General features: G+C 32.8%; 1 protein-coding gene across 1 annotated transcript in view; it reads right to left on the reverse strand.

The window, feature by feature from the left end:
- CCDC178 (coiled-coil domain containing 178) overlaps nucleotides 1-24,656 on the reverse strand; it is a 371,851-nt gene that overhangs the window by 248,275 nt on the left and 98,920 nt on the right. Inside the window, exons 12-16 of the mRNA XM_072733713.1 lie at nucleotides 21,062-21,245; nucleotides 11,708-11,770; nucleotides 10,098-10,259; nucleotides 8,527-8,640; nucleotides 4,065-4,210 (exon numbers count right to left, since the gene is read on the reverse strand). Coding sequence (XP_072589814.1) covers nucleotides 4,065-4,210; nucleotides 8,527-8,640; nucleotides 10,098-10,259; nucleotides 11,708-11,770; nucleotides 21,062-21,245 — 669 coding nt within the window. The remainder of the gene's footprint in view (nucleotides 1-4,064; nucleotides 4,211-8,526; nucleotides 8,641-10,097; nucleotides 10,260-11,707; nucleotides 11,771-21,061; nucleotides 21,246-24,656) is intronic.

Below are 24,656 nucleotides of genomic sequence, written 5' to 3' on the forward strand. Positions count from 1 at the left end.
CTAGTAGAAAAAAAACATCAAAAAGTGGTTAAAACAACACTGAAAACAAATACACTTAAGAAATAATTGCCAGAGTTGATCACTAACACAGAATGCAGAATAAACAGAGCTGCAAAAGCTCACCACAGTTTTATGTTACCCATATTTGTTTTTATCTTTGCTGGTATAGAAAAGTGAATCAATTGCAGTTAGCTAAAAAGGCAGCAGGACTAAAGTTTTCAAGGAGGCGAAATGTTAAAGTGCTTTGAATATAATATCTCATTTAATACAACAACAACCTTATAAAAGAATAATAATTACAGTGATTTACAGATGAAGAAACTAAGCTTCACCATGATTAGCTTATATAAGCTCACTAGTAAATACAGAACCAGAATGCAAGTCCAGTTTTGTCTTACTCTGATTCAGCAGCTCAACACTAAATAATCTTTTTTTTTAAAGGACGGCTACCACTTAAAAAAAAAAAAAAGATTTTATTTATTCACTCATGAGAGACACAGAGAGAGAGAGAGGCAGAGACACAGGCAGAGGGAGAAGCAGGCTCCATCCAGGAAGCCCGACGCGGGACTCGATCCCAGGTCTCCAGGATCACGCCCTGGGCCAAAGGCAACACTAAACCGCTGAGCCACCTGGGCTGCCCTCCCTTTCTCTACTATGGCTGTTACCAGAAATTTGAAATTTGAGAACAACTCTTTTCTTCACATTTTTAGATGTGAGCCTCTCCTTTCAAATAGAACAAGGTCAAAAACTAAAAGACAACGTATAGAATGGGAGAAGATATTTGCCAATGACATATCAGATAAAGGGCTAGTATCCAAGATCTATAAAAAAAAATTATTAAATTTATTAAACTCAATAGCAAAGAAACAATCCAATCATGAAATGGGCAAAAGACATGAACAGAAATCTCACAGAGGAAGACACAGACATGGCCAACAAGCACTTGAGAAAATGCTCCACATCACTGGCCATCAGGGAAATACAAATCAAAACCACAATGAGATATCACCTCACACCAGTGAGAATGGTGATAATTAACAAGGCAGGAAACAACAAATGTTGGAGAGGATGTGGAGAAAGGGGAACCCTCTTGCACTGTTGGTGAGAATGTGAACTGGTGCAGCCACTCTGGAAAACTGTGTGGAAGTTCCTCAAAATGTTAAAAACAGAACTACCCTAAGACCCAGCAATTGAACTGTTGGGGATTTACCCCAAAGATACAAATGCCGGGAAACGCTGGGAAACCTGCACCCCAATGTTCACAGCAGCAATGTCCACAATAGCCAAACTGTGGAAGGTGCCCATCAAAAGATAAATGGATAAAGAAGCTGTGGACTATGTATACAATGGAATATTACTCAGCCATTAGAAACGACAAATACCCACCATTTGCTTTGATATGGGTGGTACTGGAGGATATTATGCTGAGTGAAGTAAGTCAATCAAAGAAGGACAAACATTATATAGTCTCATTCATTTGAGGAATATAAAAAATAGTGAAAGGGAATAAAGGGAAAGGAGAGAAAATGAGTGGGAAATATCAGTGAGGGTGACAGAACATGAGAGACTCCTAACTCTGGGAAATGAATAAGGGGTAGGGGAAGGGAGGTGGATGGGGGGTAGGGGTGACTGGCTGATGGGCACTGAGGGGGGCACTTGACAGGATGAGCACTGGGTGTTATGCTATATGTTGGCAAATCGAACTCCAATAAAAAAATACAAATAAAATAAAATAAAAATTCTAAAAAAAAAAAATCCCCAAAACAAATAGAATAAGGTCTTCCCTTTAATCTGTGTTGCCCATGTTTTTTCCACTTCATCACTCATACCAAAACATCCAAAATTCTTATGTGGTATCCTATATAGATATTCACTAGTATCAATATGTGGAAACCATGAAATTCACATGGGGAAGAGCTAGTATGGCCAGAGCCAAAAAAGTTGCTCATAGTTGCTCCCTGCTATCATTGTATCTTGACCACATATATTTTGTTCACCATGCTAAGCATTTTGATATTGGATTACATTCATAGTTGCTCCCTGCTATCATTGTATCTTGACCACATATATTTTGTTCACTATGCTAAGCATTTTGATATTGGATTACATTCAATACGGCATTTTTATTAGTTAATTATATATATGTACCCACATATACATTATATAGACTATATATGCATATCTCTACATGAAAATAGTGTTTCCTAAAAAAAAAAAAAAGAAAGAAAGAAAGAAAAGAAAATAGCGTTTCCTTTCTCATAGTGATAAAAAGAAAAAATTCTGAATTCCTATGGGTCATGGTTTAAATTCTTTTACAATTGTAAAAATTAGAGTCAAGAACAGCTATTATTCTGAACCTCATATTTTAATAGTTTTGCATATGTAAGTTTGTATTTCTAAAATTATCTTTAGTTACTTGAAGTTACACCTTCCCATTTGTTGTTTCTGTCCTTCTTGGTGTCTGGCACTAGACGCACTCTCAATAAATAATGATTAACTTGATACAATCACCTATTGAAAATACCAGATTATTACTAACACAGTTTATTTGCAATAATCTTCCTTTCCAATTCTCATTTAGGAAGTCCATGTGCACAGTTGCAAAAGTACACACTTTGGAACAAGATGGACCTAAACTGGAGCTGGTTCTACCACTGATTACCTGTACAATGACAATCATTTAATTTCCCTGAGCTTGTATTTCCTCAGTATTCATATGAGAATGTTATTACATAATTTAAAAATTTGCTGTGAGAATTGGATAAGAGAAGGTACACAGATTGCCCACAAGGTGCTTGGTACATTAGGAAGTCAATCAACAATAACTTTAAATATTATTTGACATTATCCATCATCATCGTTAATTAAAAGATCTATAAACATTGTCACAGCATCAGCTATTCTTTCTCTTTTTCCTGTGAGAAGGCAGTTTTGTCAAGTTGGGAGAGGGAACTGATTCACTGGGACACGATAACCACTCTTGTTCCAGAGGCAATATAATCTAGCCACAGAATAGAAGAAAATATTAGAACTGAAATGATAAGAATTCTGAAGAAAAGAAATTCACTAGCTCCTAAACTAAATCTTTATAAGTTTAATGTGAATTATATAATCTTAGATTTATACCACTGAATCTCAAAATATTCTTACAGATGTTAAATAACATGAATAAATATCTTTCGAAGTAAACATAATTCCTTGATTATTTACGTGATACACTGAATATGATTTTGTGTTTTTTAGATAAAGCTGTATGATCATTTGAACATAAGTTTTTACCCTACAGTAGTGACAGCTAAATAAATCCTTATTGAGTGCACTGACTTCATTTTATCATAGTGTAAGATAATCAAGTTGTGCATAACTGTTTTTCTGACATTTTATCCCTCAAGTGCTATGATTTTGCTAATGCTGTGTTAGCCTTATTTAAATCAAACTATAATTCCTAAATGTGAACACTGCATATCTTCCAGAAGTCCTTCAAGCTCTGTTCTCAATGTATTACAAAATAGAGAATAAGAACCACCTGAGTGGCTCAGTGGTTGAGCATCTGCCTTTGGCTCAGGTCATGATCCCAGGATCCTGGATTCGAGTCCCACATCAGGCTCCCTGCAGGGAGCCTGCTTTTCTCTCTGCTCTCCTCTGTGTCTCTCATGAATAAATAAATACAATCTTTTTTTTAAAAAAAAAAAAAGAACCAAAAAGCCATAAAGGAAGAGTATGTAAATTCTAAGTGAGGGTTTATGGAGAGTGAAAAACCTTACTAACCCTTGTCAGGTATGCCCCTGGCTAATAAAGGAACTGAATAAGAGGTTTCTGAAGACAATAAATATGAACAAATTACATGAGATTCTGCAGACTATTTCTAAAGGCTTACTTCAAAACTTACTAAAAAGGTTGGGTGAAAAACTATGTATTATTAACCATGTCATGTGAGTGAGAAATACTGAAATTAGTGGGAACAATTAAGAATAAACCTTAAAGAAATTTGGTCTTATTTCTTTTATAGATAATACGTTGAACATCTAATATTTTAATTACTTTGATAAAATTTAAGTACTTACTTTAAACTCTCAAGTGTCTGAGCAAAAATATCCTTTTCTTTCTCTTTTTCTTTTAAGTTCTTATTCAATTGAACTATTTTTGCATGATAAATCATTGTTTTACTTTTAGTGGTCTCTATTTCTTTGAAAATTATTGAGCGTTTTTCCTGGAAAATAAATTCAAAGATGTTTTATTATAAATACTAGAATTTTCAAATCCTTGCAATTTAAGGACATAATTACATTTGGCCATGTGAATAATAAAAAAAGCAAATAGTATCTTCTTATCAGTGTAAGTAACAACTTAGGTTTATGTTCTTTCTCTTCTCCATAGTTACATCTGATAAGATCTCCTAAAAGATTACGTACAACTAACTATATAGTTAGTCTCTCTCCTTAGTCTCCCTTTTATCCTTCTCCTCTGCACTGTCTCCCCCTTCTCATACCCCAGTACATGCACATCTTAAAGGCATGTCCTTTCAAAATAAACATGTGGTTGCTGTTTTTCAAACTTGTACATTGAAGTTGGGCAAGGATATACATTGTCCTGATTTTTCAAACAAAAGAAGTTGACATTTAATACCAATACACTTTTCCAAGGCTGGCCTGTACAATTCCAGACCAAAGATTTGATTTTGCATCTATTTTTTGCATAATCCCTTCATGACTGTTGATATTTATATTGACTGAATAATTTACTGACTGGATGACTGACTTACTGAATGTTGTTACCCACATCTGGCATTGCTTCTAATTAGTACTACTCTCCCAGCTGATTTCAGCTGCTCTCTCTGCTCTCTCTGCTCCCATTTTCTTCCCTTTTCCCCCATATGCTTCCTTATTCTTTCACTACTCTTATAGACTTTACTAAGAAAGGCTAATATTTTATATTTGTTTTTCTATAAAAATCTCGTAGGGCAGCCCTGGTGGCTCAGCAGTTTAGCACTGCCTTCAGCCCAGGGCATGATCCTGGACACCTGGGATCGTGTCCCGCATCGGGTCCACTGCATGGAGGCTGCTGCTTCTCCCTCTGCCTGTGTCTCTCTCTGCCTCTCTTTCTCTCGCTGTCTCTCATGAATAAATAAATAAAACCTAAAAAAAAAATCTATTTGTCTATGACTTTCAACACTGGATACTCTATTTGGATTTTCATACCCTCCATTTCTTTTTCTGAAAGTTCTGGAATCAGTCTACTGATAAATGAAGATTGTGGGTTTGTTTTTGTTTGTTTGTGTTTAATACCTGAGTGTAGCTTAAAGATGGCTGACTAAGATCCTTCAATGTGACCAGCCTGCTGGTTATATTATATAATATAACTGCTGGTGATATTATATTATTACTGAGAGAAAAGTCAACACCCCCTAAAAAGTGTGAAGAGGTACAAGTATGGAATAAAGTAAGTAGATAGGAGTTAAAGAAGATAGGCAACTCTGAGTACAGCAATGCTATCACTAAACTTGACTTTTGAGTCAGATTCCATAATTCACACCTTAATCTTGAATGAAGATCTCACAGAAAACTGAGAAGACATCAGAAGCAATAGTATCAACAACTTAGAGCATACCTGCCAATTCAGTGGTGCTGAATCTGGTGTCAGAAGACTCTATACTAAAGGAAAGAAAGACACACACACTTCCTGCAGACAGGAATGGAAAGCAAAAAAATGGCATTTTGGAACTGTAATAGGTATCATCAGTGACCTCTGATAAATATGGATAGCAAATCCCCTTCCATGGCATCAAAAATATCAGAAACTTCACTATAATGAGATGAGTCTATAGAGAAGCTGTTAAATGTTGCATGTCAATCAGGAGTACAAATCTACACGTCTCTATTGAGTAAAAGTTTGGGGACCTCCCCCGCCAGAGCCATTTGTAAGTCTTTTGATAAGTCTGAAATGCCACCAGAGCAAATGGGAAGAAAGGCATAGAACAGTACTTTTATAATCGGCAACTATTTGGCTTATTTTTTCTCTAGCCTGGGGGACACAGGCTTCAATAATTTGAAGGCTTCCAAACCAAGAATACTTTCATGTCCAGACCTGAAAGAATCTAAAAATCTGAATTAGCAGTTAATTAATGTTTTAGTATAGAACATTTTCCATCATTTCCTTATCTTTAAAACTTATAAGTCACATATTTAAAAAAATTTAGGTAATACAGATTATATTCAGATTCTGAATGATTTATTTCAAATTATATTTTTAATTTTTATTTAAGATTTAATATATTTATTTTTATTATCTAAATAAGTTTAGAATCTATCCCTAAGATTTAAATTAGTATTAAAAATAGTAAAAATTCAGTAATTCATGTTTAGCTTGGCCCATGATTGAAATGCTTAGCCACAGTAAAAGATAAAAGTATCTGTCTTAAAAATTATTTGTCTTAAACTCTTAGAAGACAGAAATGGAGCTTACAGCATGGCTTGTACATCTATCAGCATAAAAACTGTTAGTAAATTCTATTAATGATGTTTAACATTATAACAGTTTGGGGTTCAACAGTATGGTGCATGAGGCATTTCTTCATCTGCGTATCACCCATCTCACTAGAGTCATCTCTTTTCACTCTTATAATAGGTGCCCTGCTCTCTGGTCATACCAAACTACCTGCAATTCCACAAACACATAGCAATATTCCATGATATCTTTGGTTTGCAAAAAGTATGCACATGTCCAAGCTAGGGGAGAAGGGCAGAAGAAGAAGGAGATAGAGAATCTCAAGTTGGCTCCATGCCCCACACAGAGCCTGATGTGGGGCTCGATCTCAAAACCCTGAGATCATGACCTGAGCTGAGATCAAGAGACAGAGGCTTAAATGACTGACCCACCTAGGTGGCCCTACGCTTGTTCTTGTGGCTAGTGGTAGAGTATAGACAAATTACATTTATTCTATAATTATCATTCTACTCTTATTGTGATTTTCCCTCTTTATTCATTTTTCATTACTTGTATTTTATAAATAAATTATATACCTCATCTAAATTTTATTTTATTTTACTTTTTTTTAAAGATTTTATTTATTTATTCATGAGAGACACAGAAAGAGAGAGAGGCAGAGACATAGGCAGAGGGAGAAGCAGGCTCCTTGCAGGGAGCCCGATGTGGGACTCAATCCCAGGACTCCAGGATCACGCCCTGAGCAGAAGGCAGGCGCCAAACTGCTGAGCCACCCAGGGATCCCCTATCATCTAAATTTTAAAACAAAATTTTATGCAAAATAGCATTCTTTCTTTTACTAATATATAATTATGTCTCTTTTAATTTTTTCCGTGGCTGTTTTTATCTTCTTTTTCTCCTTATAGATATGCTAAGTACTTTAAGTTTTTCTCACCAAAATAATTTATTGGTAACACTAAAGTATTACCTTGGCCTGTTCCATAAATTTTCCTGTAGTTTATATCAGTCATTTATCAATAATTTATGCTTCTAAAACAACACAGAAACAAATAATAATGAAAAAATATAATTCAAAAAATATTTCAAGTAATCTGTTCTCTTTTTGCTCTATTTTTTTGTTATTGAGTTTGATTTTGCTTCATTTTATCCAACGAAAGTAACCTGTATGATCTCATCAGAATAATGGAATAGTTAAGAGCACAGACTCTAATGCCAGTGCCAGATTTAGTGAATCTCAACTCCACCATTAACGAACTGTGTGAAACTGAACAAATTAATTCAAAAACAAGGTGTCAGATTCTTCAACTGTAGAATGGGGATAAAAATATTATGATCTCCATAGAGTAATTATGAAGTTGAAATGAGTTGATATGTCTGAGCACTTAAAATAATGTCTCATATATAGAGAACATGCAAAATATTAGTATCTGTTCCTGTTATTATTTTCCTTGATAATTTTTATATTTTTTTCTGTGGCCTATTACAGAGCAAACTTTTTAAAAATGATATGATTATACCTCTATCTCATAGCCTACATGCTGTCCACCAACAAATCTAATTGGTATAAACTTTAAAATATATCCAGAGGATAGCAAGTTAAAGACAATGGACTATCTCCACTTCCTCTTTAAAAGCAGAATATTAGAGATGAGGACTTTCAGGGAGCAAATATTTCTATCTTGGAAAAAGCTCTGAGTTCTTTGATATATGACCATTTGTTCATGTTGCCGATACACGAGATTGAGGGTAAAACTGAGATGTCGGATATTAACAGATGTTTCCGTCTGTATACTGGGTCTCATCTGTAGAAATATAGTTCTATTTAATACAATACAAACTCCTACCTCTATTTAGTAGGAGAGATTAACAGGAGGACGTACTAGTACAATGGAAAAAGCACTGTAAGAGAGAAAAAAATGAAGACAGAGAAACTGTGTGTGTGCATGAGTGTATGTTATAGAAACTACTTAGTGCAACCAATTAGAAATGAGAGGCATCCACCTAAGATAAATTTGCTTGAGCAGTTTTCATTGACATAAAGAAGCTGAAAATCCATAATTGTTTTTTACATTAAATTTTTACCCCAGTTTCTGTTATTGCATCACGTGTTTTCTTCCCCTTTCTTCGCAATTTTTTCTGTGTTCTTTCCACATTTCTTTTAACATAGTCTCTCCTCTCAGTTATATCATTTAACATCTAGAAGACATTTAGAAATTAACATGAGCAGCATTTATAATCCAATTACCCTGGCTTAGACCAAATCGCTCCCAAGTAACTATTTTATTAATAACAATATATATTTTGGTATAAAGGAAAAGGACCACCACACATGAATTATAAAAACATATTATGATATCCACATCCCAATATTCCATTTGAATTACTTGAGAAAACCAATGTCTTCTAGTCAATTTTAGCTAAGGAACAAAAACTAACAAACTCACATAACAACTAAGTTTTTAATATGATATTTAAAATATCTTAACCAAAATTAAAACTCCAAATACAAATTGTCAGTAATCATGACCAAAAATACATAAAAACCTATTATTTTCAAGTTTGTGTTAAATTGATAGTTCTTACAATTTATAAACTATTAAAATATAATAAAAACAAAAATAGATTACTGAACTATAAGATGAGATAAAACAATGGCTATTATAAAATAAGGGGGATAAAAGTCATTAATCTCTTCAGGAATTCATTATACTCAGATGATTATACTGAGGCTTTTGAAGCAATTAATAAATTTCCATCACTAATGTAAGGAGGAGCCATTATTAAAATCATTTATCTCACTAGGTGTTAGTACTGGTTATATATTCATTACATGAGCTCTAGGATAAGCAATTAAGAATCTTGAGTACAGTAGTATACTCAGAATTTGTTGTTGCCATGTTTTATGCCCTTGTACAAGTTGCTTCATGCATTTAGGCCCAAGTTTTCTGCAGTCTATGATACGGATAAACTTGCCATGGCTATTTCATAGGGAGGTTTTGAAGATCAAAATAAACTTTCATAGTGGGAACATTTTATAAATCATGAAGTTTTTTTAATTAAAAAAATACTGAAAATTACTGAAAACTAAGATTATAAAGTTACATCATCATTCACAAAGAAAAATCCTGTTGCCAAAATGGCTCAAATGAATATATGTATGTCCTCCCTGCATCTAAGGACAAGAATATATAACTCTTACCACACCCTCTACTTTTCCAAAAGACTAATGACATGATGCATACATATTTTTCTACTAAATTTTTCTTTGGGAAGGGCTAGTAATATCAGTTACTGCCATAAACTTGTTGTTTTGAAAATACTTTATCGATATTTGCTTTATTTTTCATCCTAGGTGTCTTAACTTCTTCTACATACATCGAATATTTACTATAAAAATATCAAGATGCATATATTTTATATTTGAACAAACACAGTTTTAACATTTTCTTAATAAGCAGGAACACTTTGAATTAAATTTAACATAGTGGGCAATCACTAATAGTGTCTGGTCATAAAATATATATTTTGTTCATGCTTTTATGGCTTCCTATATGAAATCATAATATTCCAAGTAATAATGTAAAATCACATACATGATTTGTTGACTTAAGTATTCCTGGAAATAAGCTTCTGGATGAATTATAAATGCTTACATCAGAATGTTCTTTGTGAGTAGTTCTGATTCTTACAGCATCTTCTTCTAGTTTAAGCAGAGGTGTCTCTAGCTCTGCCAGTGCTAGAGCATACGTTACTTTCTTTTCCAAAAGCTCCCTCCTCTCAAGTATCTGTTCTTCCTGAATAGAATACAGTTTTTTCTGCCAGAAAAGATTTTAAATAATTCATTCAGTTATTAATTACCTAAACATGGGGATTAAAGAGTGTACTTGTCGTGATAAGCACAAGGTGATATACAGACTTGCTGAATCACTATATTGTACACCTGAAGCTAATATTTTACTGTATGTTAACTAACTGGAATTAAAATTTTAAAAATAAAAAAAATATTGAGTCTCAATCGTAAATCAGGCAGTAATGTTTGTTTCTTGAAAATTTAAAAAAGTTATGCCACCATAAAAATCAGTAAGTCTGAATATAGCATCTTTAAACAATGCATAGTTATTACTAGAAAAATGTGAGAAAAAATTTAATATAGACAATAAAAATCAAACATTCTTAAGTAAGTGCTGGAAGATAATAAGGCTAAAAAGCACACTAACAACAAATATTGATATATATGTAATTCCTGTAATCTAAGATCCAATGAAATCAATGAATAAGAAGTTAATGATACAATATTAAGCAGAAAGGGCTAGAAGATTATGGAATTATTGAACATATATATTCATAGAAGAAGCATTTGGCATTTTCAACATATAGAAGTAGGAGAGACAGTGCTTTTATATGTTTGCAAATGCCAAATTTGGGACGCCTAGGTGGCTCAGTGGTTGAACGTCTGCCTTTGGCCCAGGACATGATCCTGTAGTCCGGGGATCAAGTCCCACATCGGGCTCCCTGCATGTAGCCTGCTCCTCCCTCTGCCTGTGTCTCTGCCCCTCTCTCTCTGTGTCTCTCATGAATAAATAAATATTTAAAAAAAAGGAAATGCCAAATTTCCTAACAGAAAAAAAATCACAATTTGTGTTTATTTCAAAGAAGACCAGAGATGCAGATAACCTCAAATAAGTTTATAAAATGTTTTGCCTCTTGATTTTATTTTTATAATTTCAAGTATTTACATATTTCTGAAAGAGGCATTCTAGAAACATGCCAAAGATCGAAACACTCAACCTTGGTTCCAGAGAATATGCAGGTGATAGATAAAAATTAAAAAAAAATTAAAATTGATTTTGCTAGCTAAAATAATTTAATTTCAAAATCTTATGTAGAAATATCATAGTATATTTTTCTTTAAGTGTTAAATAAAGAAATTCAATTGAAAGGCACTAAAAGTAAAGAAAGCATAACATCATCACAAAGCAAACTAAAGAGACACTTAGGAATAAGATCTCACTGCCCTTTTACTAGACTGGCAGAAATTCCCATTAAGCCACAAAATGAGATATGTGTATGGGAGGTCAGTTTCTTTATGCATGATCAGATACTGCTAGTCGTACACAGAGGGCAACTGTCATCAGCTAAGGAGAGAAAACTGCTGGCTTGCAAACCAAGTAGTGAAAAGATGCCTCATTACAGGCAAATTTAAAATGCTAAGTACAATGCAAATTAAAGGAAGAAGAAAATATTGAAACCAAATTAGGATTACCTGAATCATCATTCCATTAGCCACTTCACCTCGGGTGAGTCTTTTCAAGAATTCTTCTCTACCCTATATATTATCAAATTTTTAAAAAAGGTTTTACTTATAGGATATCAAAATATTATTAAAAACAATTCCTAACACAAAATATATTTTACTTATATTATAATATAAAATATTCATTAGGAATTGAGTATTACAAAAAAACACAAAAACCAACCAACTGAACAAACAAAACTCCCTGTGTTATTTGAAGCAAAGGTAGTAAGTGACATAAGACCAAGAAATAGAATATAGAATTTCAGTTCAGTCCAGTTTATTATACTTTATATCCCTGAACTAAAATACCAAAGTAATCAAAAGGGAAAAACTTTCAATTCCTCCCTTTTAGTCTTCAATTCCTCTTTGTAAAACTATCAGTTTGTTTTTAATATTATTTTCCAGAAGGCACACAATCAATTTTGAAAACAAGACAGACACAATTTAAGTTTGAAGTTTATAAAATGTGATCATGTTCTCCTTTTGGCTAGATTTTTTTTCTTTTTTCTTAAAAAAAATCATTCATTGGAAATTAGTGGGCAAAAAATGTGGATTTAAAGTCTCCACAGTGATACTCGACATTACCACGCAACCAGAGATGCTGCCTTTTAATTATGCAATATGAATCATGTAGCTGCTAAAAACATTATCAGGATTAAATGGATACATATTATGATAAACTTAACACAAGAGAGTGTGGTCTTAGTAAAATATCAATTGAACTATTATTGACAATGTTCAAGAAGAGAGGCTGGAGAATGACAAAGAATTATAGTAGTTCTAAGAACATTTCCTAAATAAATAAATTGTTAACAAATGAGTTAGCAAATAAACAAATTTCTTTTGGTTCCTAGGTTGGGTAATTAAATTGTAAAAGTTTTAGGTTCTTTCAAACTAAAATATATGTTTTTTAAAATTTCTTTATATAACGAGAAACTCAAGATCCACTGAAATATCATAATCACACATATTCTTATTTATAAACATCATGTTAAGGATGGAAAGTGAAACCAGGCCTATACACTTTTTTCCCGAGACTTGGGAGACAGGTGAAGTGGTAGGAAATCCAGAGACAAGTGCCTGAATCAGAACTGAAAGAAGACTGTCATTTTCATGAACATGGCCTGCAATCCAGTTTGTGCCAGACTTTTCAGTTCCCATTACCAATTCATTATAAAGGGAATAAAAGCCCACAACAATTGCCATTTCACAACTATTACAATAATGGATTCAACCAAGAATTATCAATAGATGCTAAATTGAAGTTGTTTTGGGGGAAACAAAGACATTGCATGTTCTTAAAATATCATTCAATTGAGTACTTATTAATTACAACAGGAAAATGAACACGTCTGTTGGTCATAATGTTAACCCATGATCAAACTTACTATCACTAGTAATGAGACAAAGTTATACAATGTGCTTTGTGATGTTCCATTGACACAATATTATAACTAAGTAATTTCCTGCCAAAAGTGTTTAACCTGAATCTAATCATGAGCAAACAAAAAATAAATCCATAGTGAGAGATATTCTGCAAAACAACAGGTCTAGACTCTTCAAGAAATGTCAATGTAAAAATGTCAATGTAATGAAAGACAATTTTTTTAAATGTAGGCAACTCTTTAAAGTAGAATCAAGTTTTGAGATAAATGCAATGCATGGTGCTAAATTACATATAGAAACCAACTGAATTAGAGAAATTTGCATATGCACTATGTATTTGTGCCAGTTATCTCATTACTGCCTCTTAGCTCTAAATCCACTCTTTTAACTCTAATTTGAGATGCTAGAGCTGTATATGTAAGCAGTTTTCTTCTGCCAGCTGGAGTTAAGTTAGGCTTTATCAATAGAGGGCAGTGGAGGGGCTTATAAGGCTGCAGGCAGCAAGGTGCTTCACATCCCTGTTCTGATTCCAGTTATTTCCTTTTCTTTCTGCAGAACTGCTGCCAGCTGGTATGCAGAAAACCAATGGTGCTTACCCTGTAGCAAGGTTCTCTACCCAGAAACTCCTTTTAACCTCCATCAAAATCTCTGGCAAGTGGCTTATTATGGTCATTCACCGAGACATAGCCACACTCTCTCCAGTAAGACTTTACTCTGCTTTGGGGGAAGGCAGCCTTTTACATGCTTATTCCTTCTTTGGATACTTATCCCTGAAGGATGTGGCTGCCCTCTATACTTGCTAGTCTTAGAGTCTTATATTCTTTAGGGCAGAAGTCAGAGCAGAAGTCAACAAGCTTTCTCTGTAAAAAGTTAGTAGAAAATTTAGTTTTTGGAGACATAAAGTCTCTGTGACAACTAGTCAGTTCTAGTTTGGAGAATAAAATATATCAAATATATCAAAGATCACTTTTAAGAGCTTGAAAGAAGCCAAAGAAAAGAGGGAGCATTCTTAGGTGCTGGAAAGAAAGTCACCTTTGACCTGCTGCCTGGCTTTAGCAGCCAAAAACCAGAAGGTGGCAGCAAAGAGCTATTCTACTGGAAGAGACTCCTATGCTAAGACAAAGAACTGAAGAGCAATGTAACAATGCTATGTGTCCAGAAACTCACTTTCAGAGAGAAAAGACAAGTAAACACTAAATATAAATATATATAAGCTCAGAATCAAGGAAGTAAACAACAGTATGCTCTTCAGTGATGGAGGGGGGCTAAGACAAAAGTTAGAGAACGCAAATAATTATATAAGGTCTGAAACCAGGAACAGAAAAAAAAAAGACTTTCAAATTAAGAGTTATAATCATATAGAAAAATTTAGTAGTTATGCAAATAACTGAGTTGGACTGAATCAGTGGGACAGAGTAGTTCTGGCTCTGCATTGTTAGAGTACTGTTTAGTGGCCAGGATTCTAACAAAAATCCAGGTAGCAGCCCAAACGGATTCTTTCTAAAAATAAACACAAAGGCACTATTTTATCTTTCTTTTTACATGAAAACATATGGGTTTTTTTTTTTGTAGAAACATTTTTAAATTACAAAGAGTAAAACTAAAATAACCTGAATCCTCAAACCCAGAGATATGCATTGGGACTTTCTGGTATATTCCTTTTTAGGTCCAGTCAGTAAAGTTGACTGCAAGAATCTATCTTAGACCAATTGAATGCAAATCTTTAAGTCTTGTTTTTAGAAATAATTTTATTTATTTATTTTTTTTTGTAGAAATAATTTTAATTAACTATACATTACAAATATATTTAGAGTTCTCTACATATAGCTGGTTTAATATCCACAAGTCAGTCAACATGATATATTAAATTAACAAAATGAAGCATAAAACCATATGATCATCTCAACAGATACAGAAAAAAAAACATTTGACAAAATTCAGTATCTGTTCATGATTAAAAACTCTCAACAAAGTATGTTTAGAGGGAACATATCACATACTAAAGGCCATACAGGACAAGCCAATAGCTAACATCATACTCAATGGTGAAAAATTGAAAGCTTTTCTTTTAATATCAGGAATAAGACAAGGATGTTCACTCTAAGGACTTTTATTCAACATAGTACTGAAAGTCCTAGATGCAGCAATCAGACAAGAAAAAGTAATAAAAAGTATTCAATTAATTAAAGTAGTAAAACTGAAAGAAAAAAAAGTAGTAACACTGTCACTATTTGGAGATGATATAATACTATATATAGAAAACACTAAAGACTACCAAAAAATTATTAGAACTAATAAATGAATTTGGTAAAGTTGCAAGATACAAGAAAATACATAGAAATCTGTTGTGTTTCTATACATCAATAATAAAGTAGAAGAAGAAATTGAGAAGACAATCCCATTTAAAATCATACCAAAAATAATAAAATATCTAGGATAAATTTAATCAAAGATGTGAAAGACCTATATTATGAAAACTGTAACATTAATGAAAGAAAATGAAGATAACACAAATGACATGATATATCATGCTCATGAACTGGAAAAATTAATATTGTTAAAATATCTATACTACCCAAAGTTACTAATCTATGGATTCAATGCAATCCCTATCAAAATACCAATAGGATTTTTCACAGAACTAGAACAAATAATCCTAAAATTTGCATGGAATAATAAAAGAGCCTAGTAGCCAAAGCAAGCTTGACAAAGAACAAAGCTAGAGTTGTCATAATATACTACAAAGCTCTAGTAATCAAAACAATTTGGTACTGGTACAAAGACAGACACACTGATCAGTGGAACAAAATACAGAGTGCAGAAATAAACCCATGATTATATGCTCAATTAATATATGACAAAGGAGGCAAGAATATGCAATAAGGAAAAGACTGTTTAGTCAATAAATGATGCTGGCTGGTGGAATTTAAAACAAGCAAACAAACAGACAAAAAGAAACTGGTAGCTGCCAGAGGGGGAGAAGCATAGGCAGATGTGAGAAATAGGTGAAAGGAATTAAGAGGTACAAACTTCCAGTTGTAAAATAAATAAGTCATGGAGATGAAAAGTAGAGCAAGGGGAATATAATTAATAATATTGTAATAACATTGTATGGTAACAGACAGTAACTACATTTATTGTGGTCAGCACTGAGTGATGTATAGAATTTTGAATCACTATGTCATGCACCTGAAACTAATATGATATTATATGTTGACTATATTTCAATAATAAAAAATTTTCAATAATAAAAAATTTAAACAATAGATAAAGCTTTTAAATATACTAACAAATTACTTTGCAGAAACGTTCTACCAACTTACACTGAGTACTGGTTATCATGGTTGCTATATCAGTATGTCTACAAATTTACGAAATATTAGTTTTCACATATGTAAAATTAGGATAACATTTCTTTTCCACAAAATTATTGCAGAAGTAAAAGAAAACAACGCATATAAAATAGTTTACCTGAGGCAATATTCACACGAAGCATTCAACAAATAGATATTATTACTTTCAATGTGTTGTTTAGAATCTACATATTTATCAGGATACAGATTCCAGAATTAAATGTGCTTAAAGCAGTGCTTTAAGCGGTGCTTAAAGAGAAATTTATAGCACTAAATGCACATATTAGGAAAAAAGAAAGACCTAACACCAATAATCTAGATTTCAACCTTAGAAAACTGAAAAAGGAGAGAAAATTAAATCAAAACTAAGCAGAAGAAAAGAAATAATAAGAATTAAGAGCATAAATCAATGAAATTAGAAACAAAGTCACAGAAAAAAATCAGTTAAAAATGTGAAAAGAAAATCTTTTCTTTGAAAATATCAATAAAATTGATGAGCCTGAAGCCAGACAAACTAAGAAAAAAGAGAGAGGACACAAGTTACTAATATCAGAAATGAAAAGAAATGGAAGCAGTGATCACAAACTAGTAGTAAATATTTGCAAAAGACAAATCTAGGAAAGACCGGTTCTCCAAAATATACAATGTATTCTGAAAACTCAACAGTAAGAAAAAATCTGATTAAAAAGGGGGTCAAAGACATTGGGTCACCTACCTGGCTTGACTCAGTAGAACATGGGACTCTTGATCTTGGAGCCCTGAGTTCAAGCCCCATGTTGTGTGTTGGGAATAAGTAAAAAAAGGGGAGAGGTGGCAAAAGACTTTAACACACAAATCACCAAAGACAAACAATGGCAAATAAGCATACGAAAAGATATATGTCATTAAGGAAATGTAAACTAAAAACAAAGAGTTATTACTACATGGCTATTACAATGGCCAAAAATCTTGATCACTGACTACATCAACCATTGGCAAGGATTTGGAATAACAGAAACTCTCATGCATTGCTGGTAGAAATGCATAATGGTAAATCACTTTGTAAGGCACTTTGGCAGTTTCTTACAAAACTAAATATATACTAATTTTAAGATCCAGTAATCATGTTCCTTCATTCATATACAATGGAGATGAAAACTTATGTCCCCATAAAAACCTGTAATGGATACTTATAGTGCCAAAGTTATAAAGTTAAAAGTTAAAGTTACACTTTATTTATAACTGCCAAAACTTAGAAGCAACCAAAATGCTCTTCAGTAGGTGAATGCATAACAAACTAAGGTAATTCAGATATAGAATATTATTCAGTGCTAAAAAGAAATGAGTTATCAGGCCATGAAAAGACATAAAGGAAATTTGAATGCATATTAGTAAGTGAAAGAATCTAATCTGTAAAGGCTACATACCGTATATTTCAACCATATATATTTTGGAGAAGGCAAAACTATGGAGATAGTAAAATATCAGTGGTTGCCATAGCTACCATCAGTGGGAGAAGGGATGAACAGGTATGGCATTGAGGATTTTTAGAGCAGTGAAAATATTCTGTATGATACTACTATAATGGATACATATTCCTATATATGTGTTCAGAATCTAGGCATGTACACAGCAACACCAAGAGTGAACTGTGATATAAACTATAAATATCGATAATTATGATGATCCAATATAGGTTCATTATTGGTAAAAAAAAAAAAATCCCACTCTAGTGAGGGATGTTGATAATGGCAGAGGCTATAAGCATATGTGAAGGCAAGGGGTAAATGGGAAATCACTGTTCCTTCTCTCATTGTTGCTGTGATCCTAATAATTCCCTTAAAAAATAAAATCTAAAAGGTGATCTCAAATATGGTTATTTTGAAATTCTGAGCCTGAATGAATCTTTTTGGTTGGAGTATATGTCTACTTAGTGTCTGACTCACCAGTTTATATCAACATCAGCATCAGAAAACCTTGTCCCCAAATTCTACACAGCTACCCAAAAACTATGCTACTTTAAGCAAACCATTTCATCCCAAAATGAACACACTAATAACATCTTCACAGTGTTACAAACACTGAATTAACATGTATAAAGAGTCTAGCCTGTAATAGGCTTTCAGAAAACTATCTTCCTTTCTACTTCCTTTCTTCTTTTCTACTAAGTTCCACTTAGTTCTAGTACTATGATTTTAACCTACAACCAGAGTGGCCTGATGTTCATCTTTTCCATCAAAATTCCAGTATGTTCAAATAAAAAACCCTCCAAATTCCTGTAGCTTGCACAAAAGCCTTCTATTTAAATGTTGAGAAGTACATACTATCTGATAAAAGCTTTCAAGATTTTTCTTGTTACAATATTAAATTCTTCAGACAACCCTGAATGATTTTCTGTTCATTCTATCAATACCATAATTGAATACATATTCCCCTTTTATTGACTTATTTCTCATTACTGTGGATAATTTTAGACTGGGACTTGGCTAATCATGTCTTTTCTGAATAGGCCAACTATTGGGATTGAAGGTATGAAAAAAACTGGGACAAGTCATGTGTAATAGCTGGAAGAATCCGGAAACTGCTAAATACCTTGATTGTTCAGGGTTGCTTTTAGTCTATGACTGCTGAAATCTTACTAGGCATTGGACAGGTGCATTAGTTTGAGGAAACATAATTCAGAACTTCTACTTCTAAGGTTTCAAAAGGTTCTTTCTCAAAGCTAGCTCAGAGGTGCTAATGCTATAATTTCTAGAAGACATAAATTAAGGACTAATGTCAGGTCAGAATCAACAAATATACAAAGTTATCTGCAAGAAAAACATGATGCCAAGAGTCAGAAAATTATATAGATTTGTGTCACTTAGTCAATGAAAGACATTGGAGTCATTAAAAAACAAAACTACAAACCTGCGTTACTCCAAACCTGAATTATCTAAGGACTATCTAGAAATTTATTTTTAATTCATTATCACTCTGACATAGATAAACATGTGTATATCAAAGAAATTTAATGTCCTATAGATTCAGCTCAGTGGAAGTGTTTAGCAATGGGGAATTATTTCCTAAAATGTGTAGTTTCTTTCTGTTGCTTCTTTCTAGTTGTGTGTCAGCTGCTATTAGGTAGGGAAAGGACCAGATTAACAGTTTCTTCAATTTTGCTTGAATAAAACCAGAGGGAGACTTATATTTTGTCTTAGGTTGGCAATACAAGTACAGTGGAGTTACATCAAAATTGCACTCAACCTATAAATTGTATATTAGGGCATCAGAAAACCTTAGAAAAAATAAATAATTCAACACATCCTTCTTAATAGATGAGTGCCTCAGGCTAGTGAAGCCATATAGGTGAAGAATTGAAGGCAGACTGTGACAGCTATGATCTAAATATATGAACAAAGGTTTCCTGTCATTTGAAAAAATTAAGGCACATTGTTAAGTGACCGAATCAGTGATTGATATCTTCACTGATATCCTCGATGAAAAAAACAAAACAAAACAAAACGTAACTATTGGCCAGAGGGAAACACAAACTAATGAAAAATATCTATAGTGTTATTATAGATGTTAAACTATATCTATAATCACACATTTTATATATTTAAAATAACTTTGAGGTTAATTTTTACTGCACATAATTTCTATTTCATATTAACTTTGAAACATATATGATATAAGAGACCCACTAAATAAACCATGGGAAGGGATACAGGTACAATAAGTCCATCAAACAGCTGGATTCAATGCAGGAACAAAATCCCAGTCTCTCAGTTACAGAAACATTTATTGGAAGAGAATCAAAGATTTCTATATTTAGAAAGCACAAGAGAAAGTATTCACTGAATAAAGTGCTGTTACAAGACTTGAACACATAATATAGATTCTATATTTTACAGATAATTTTATGATAATAAGTTTCCAATGAGAAAAAGCCAAAGAAGGGGGGAGTATGGGTATGATGTGTGGTAGACAGAGGTAGCCCTAGTAAAGTGGTCCCTTATGTATGGCAATGTGAAGTTAATTTTGTTAGTGTCTATGCCAAGTGGCAGGGAGTAGATATTCATTTTATTTCTCACTTAGGAAGAGACTTAAGGCCTATGAACAGTTGTGTCTACGGAAATATTGTGGTCTACTCAGCATTGCTTGGTACTCAGGAATCCAGTAATTTACAGGCCTGATGTAGGTAATCCCTTTTCTTATATTAGTAAGGGTGCAAGGGCACTTCCCAGCAATCTTTCCTATCATAGGTAGGAACTATTATAGATTAGATATTCAGGACGAGTTTAAACAAAGCACTACTCTTCTCATTAACCAGGTAGTTCAAGGTCAGTAATAGCAAAAAGCAGACGTTAAGGGTTGATTAGTTACACTGAGTCCCATTCCTCTTCTAGTTATGCTGGGCCTCTGAAGAGAAATGACTTTATTCAGATTTAATAGAAGGAGTCTTTTATTTATTTTTTTTTTTTATTTTTTTTTTTTTTTTAGTCTTTTATTTTTAAAAGACCATTATGGCTTAAATTAAAGTCAAACTGTCATCAACAAATCAATAAAATTGAGGTTAATTACCATTTTTTACAACTAAGAAGAACACAGAGATGCAAACCTTGAATTTTCTTCTCACTTCTGCTATTTTCTCTTCTAATTCTTCTGTTTTAAATTTGGTTAGGTGGAAAACAGCACCAAGCTGATAAGCTTCCTTGTATAACTGTTTAAGAAATTCATCATTTTTTGACCTTAGTTTCATCAAAGATTGTATTTCAGTCTCCAATTCTGATTTTTTCCTTATACTGTAAAATATAAAGCAAAAAGATTGATATGATTATTCAAAAAGAACATATATAGAGGCAAATACATTTAATAATAGCAAAAAAGGAACAAGGTCATACTTTATGTTGCCAAAAATATAAAACAAACAGATTCTTAACTAAAATTTGAATACAAATAATATGACCTAAAATTCCATTTATTTTCCTGCTTTTCCTCTTGGCTACTCCTAATTGTCAAGCTTTGCTCAATTGCAAAAGGATAGGTGTATCGATAAGAAAGGCTTTTGGGGGTGGGGGGACACCTTGATGGCTCAGTGGTTGAGCATCTGCCTTTGGCTCAGGGTGTGATCCTGGATTTCCCGGATCAAGTCCCACATTGGGCTCCCTGCATGGAGCCTGCTTCTCCCTCTGCCTGTGTCTCTGCCTTTCTCTCTCTCTCTCTCTCTCTCTTTCTCTCTCTCTCTGTCTCTCATTAATAAATAAATAAAATCTTTAAAAAAAAGAAAGAAAGGCTTGGGGCCCTCAAATGCTCAGCTTTCAGAGCATTCATCCCTTCTGTATCAATCCATCCCTTCTAATCCTATTTAACATTACTCTTTAAGAATAACTAAATATGAGAAAAATCCAGTCTATGAAAGACAGAAGCAAAACTTAACAAAAGAAGACCAGTAGCTAAAAGAAAACTTTCAAAAAAGAAAACCAACAGCTAAGGAGAAAGAGCTAATAGAGGAAAAAAGTAAGATGTTAGATTGGATATCATCTTCTTCCAGATACATACCACCGAGGCATACAAGATAAGAAGAAAAACAAATAAGACATAGTTATTTTCACAAATGAGGTAGGCATCTCTATAGAACAGAAATTAAAACTAGGAAACAAGGCAAAAGTACAGAATCAACAAGAAACTAACTGAAGGTATTCTACTGGAGGTGTTACTCAAGTAAGGCTCACTGTATCACAGCAGGGGTTTACGTCAGTTGTACTTGTTGGCAAAATAACCAACTTACTGATAAAAACTATAGGTTTATACAAAGCTAGGAACTACAGCATTGGGAAGAAAAGACTCAGAGACCAAAAACTCAACCAATGAGTAAAGAAGAAATTTAAAAAAATTGAAACACAACATACAAAAACAGTTCTAAAAGGGAAGTTAATAATAAATGCCTACGTTAAGAAAAAAAGATCTCAAATCACCTAACTTTCAAAGAACTAAAAAATTAAGAACAAACTCAGCCCAAAGTTAAAAGAAAAGAAATAACAATCAGAGGAGAAACAAGTGCAATAAACCAAAAGCCATAGAAAAGATTACTAACAGAAAAACATGTTTTAAAAAAAAAATAAAAACCAACAAACCTTTAAATACATTAAAAAGATAGAGAAAGAAAACTCAAATAAATAAAATCAGAAATGAAAGGGCCATGTTACAAGTGATAACATAGGAATACAAATGTTCAAAGAAACTACTATAAACAATTATATGCCAACAAATTGGATACCCCAGAAGAAATGCATTCCTAGAAACACATAATCTACCAGACTGAATCCTGAGAAAATAAACAATCTGAACAGGTCACCAATGAATAGGAAAACTGAGTGAGTGATCAAAAACTCCTAATTAAAAAAGACCCAACCTGATGGCTTTACTGGTGAATTCTACCAAACATTTAAAGAAGAATTAATGCCAACTGTTCTCAACATTTCCAAAAAAATTAGGAGGAGGGAAAACTTCCAAAATCAATTTATGGGGCCAGCATTACCTGGATACCAAAGCCAGACAAGGACATTACAAGAAAAGAATATTACAGGCCAATATCCCTGATCAATATAGATGCAAAAATCTTCAACAAAATCTTAGCAATCTGAATTCAACAACAAATGAATAGGATCATACACCATTATCAAGTAGGCTTTATTTTATCCCTGGGGTGTTAGGATGGTTCAAATATGCAATTCAGTAAATGTGATACACCACTTTGGTGGAATTAAGGATAAAAATATGATCATCTCAAAAGAAGCAGAAACACAATTCAACATCCATTTATGATTAAAAAACTCTCAAAATATTGTATATAAAGGGACCGTATTTCAACATAATAAAGGCCACGTATGACAAGCCCACAGATATATCAACACACTCAGCATAAAAAAATGAAGGTTTTTCCTCTAAGATCAGGAACAAGCCAAAGGTTCCCGCCCCCTCTTACTATATCTTTGCAACACAGTTTTGGAAATCTTAGGACATTTAATTAAGCAAGAAAAGAAATAAAATATATCCAAATCAAAAAGGAATCATTAAAATTTTCTGTTTGCAGATGACATGATCTTATATAGACAGAACCCTAAAATCTCCACCAAAAAACTGTTAGAATTAATACATAAATTCAGTAAATTTACAGAATACAAAATCAATATATAAATATCTGTTGTATTTATATATACTAACAATGAACTATCTGAAAAAAATAAAACAACCTCACTTACAATAGCATGAAAAATAATACATAGATAAATTTAACCAAGGATATGAAAGATCTATACACTGACATTGTACATAAGACACCGATGAAAGAAATTAAGGAAGACAAAGATGTGGAATATATCCTGTGTTTATGGATTAGAGCAATTAAAAATGTTTAAAATGTCTATATGATCCAAAGCAATCTAGAGATTTAATGAATCTCTATCAAAACTCCAGGGGTATTTTTCACAGATACAGAAAAAAAATAACCTAACATTTGCACAAAGCCATAAAAGACCCCCCAAAGCCAAAGCAATCTAGAAAAAGAACAAAGCTGGAGGTATCACACTTCTTTACTTCACATAATATTATAAAGCTATAGTAATCAAAGAAACAGGATGGTACTAGCATAAAAAAAAACAGACACATATATCAATAAAACAGAATGAAGAGCCTAAAAAAAACATTTGACAAGGATGCCAGCAACACACAATAGGGAAAAAATCATCTCTTCAATATATGGTGTTGGGAAAACTGGATAGTCACATGCAAAAGAATGAAACCAGACCACTATCTTATACCATGTACAAAAATTAAATTGAAATGATTTAAATACTTAATAATATATGAATATATTATTTATAAATTATAATTTAATAATTAATAATAAATTAAGTATTTATTTAAGTAAATACTTAATTCATTTCACAGGAATGAATTAAGCACAGGAAACACAGCACAGGAAATAAAGTAAAAATCAACAAGGGTAACTATGTCAAATTAAAAAGCTTCTATAAAGCAGAAACCAAACCAAACCAAACAGAAACAAAAAACAAAACTAAATAAATTGAAAAGCCAACCTACTTAATGAGAGAAAATATATTTCAAAACATTTATGTGATAAGATGTTAATATCCATAATATATAAGTAATTTATATAACTTGGTAGGTAAAAGCCAAATAACTCAATTAAA

Source organism: Vulpes vulpes, chromosome 13 (assembly GCF_048418805.1).
Source record: "Vulpes vulpes isolate BD-2025 chromosome 13, VulVul3, whole genome shotgun sequence".
NCBI lineage: Eukaryota > Metazoa > Chordata > Mammalia > Carnivora > Canidae > Vulpes > Vulpes vulpes.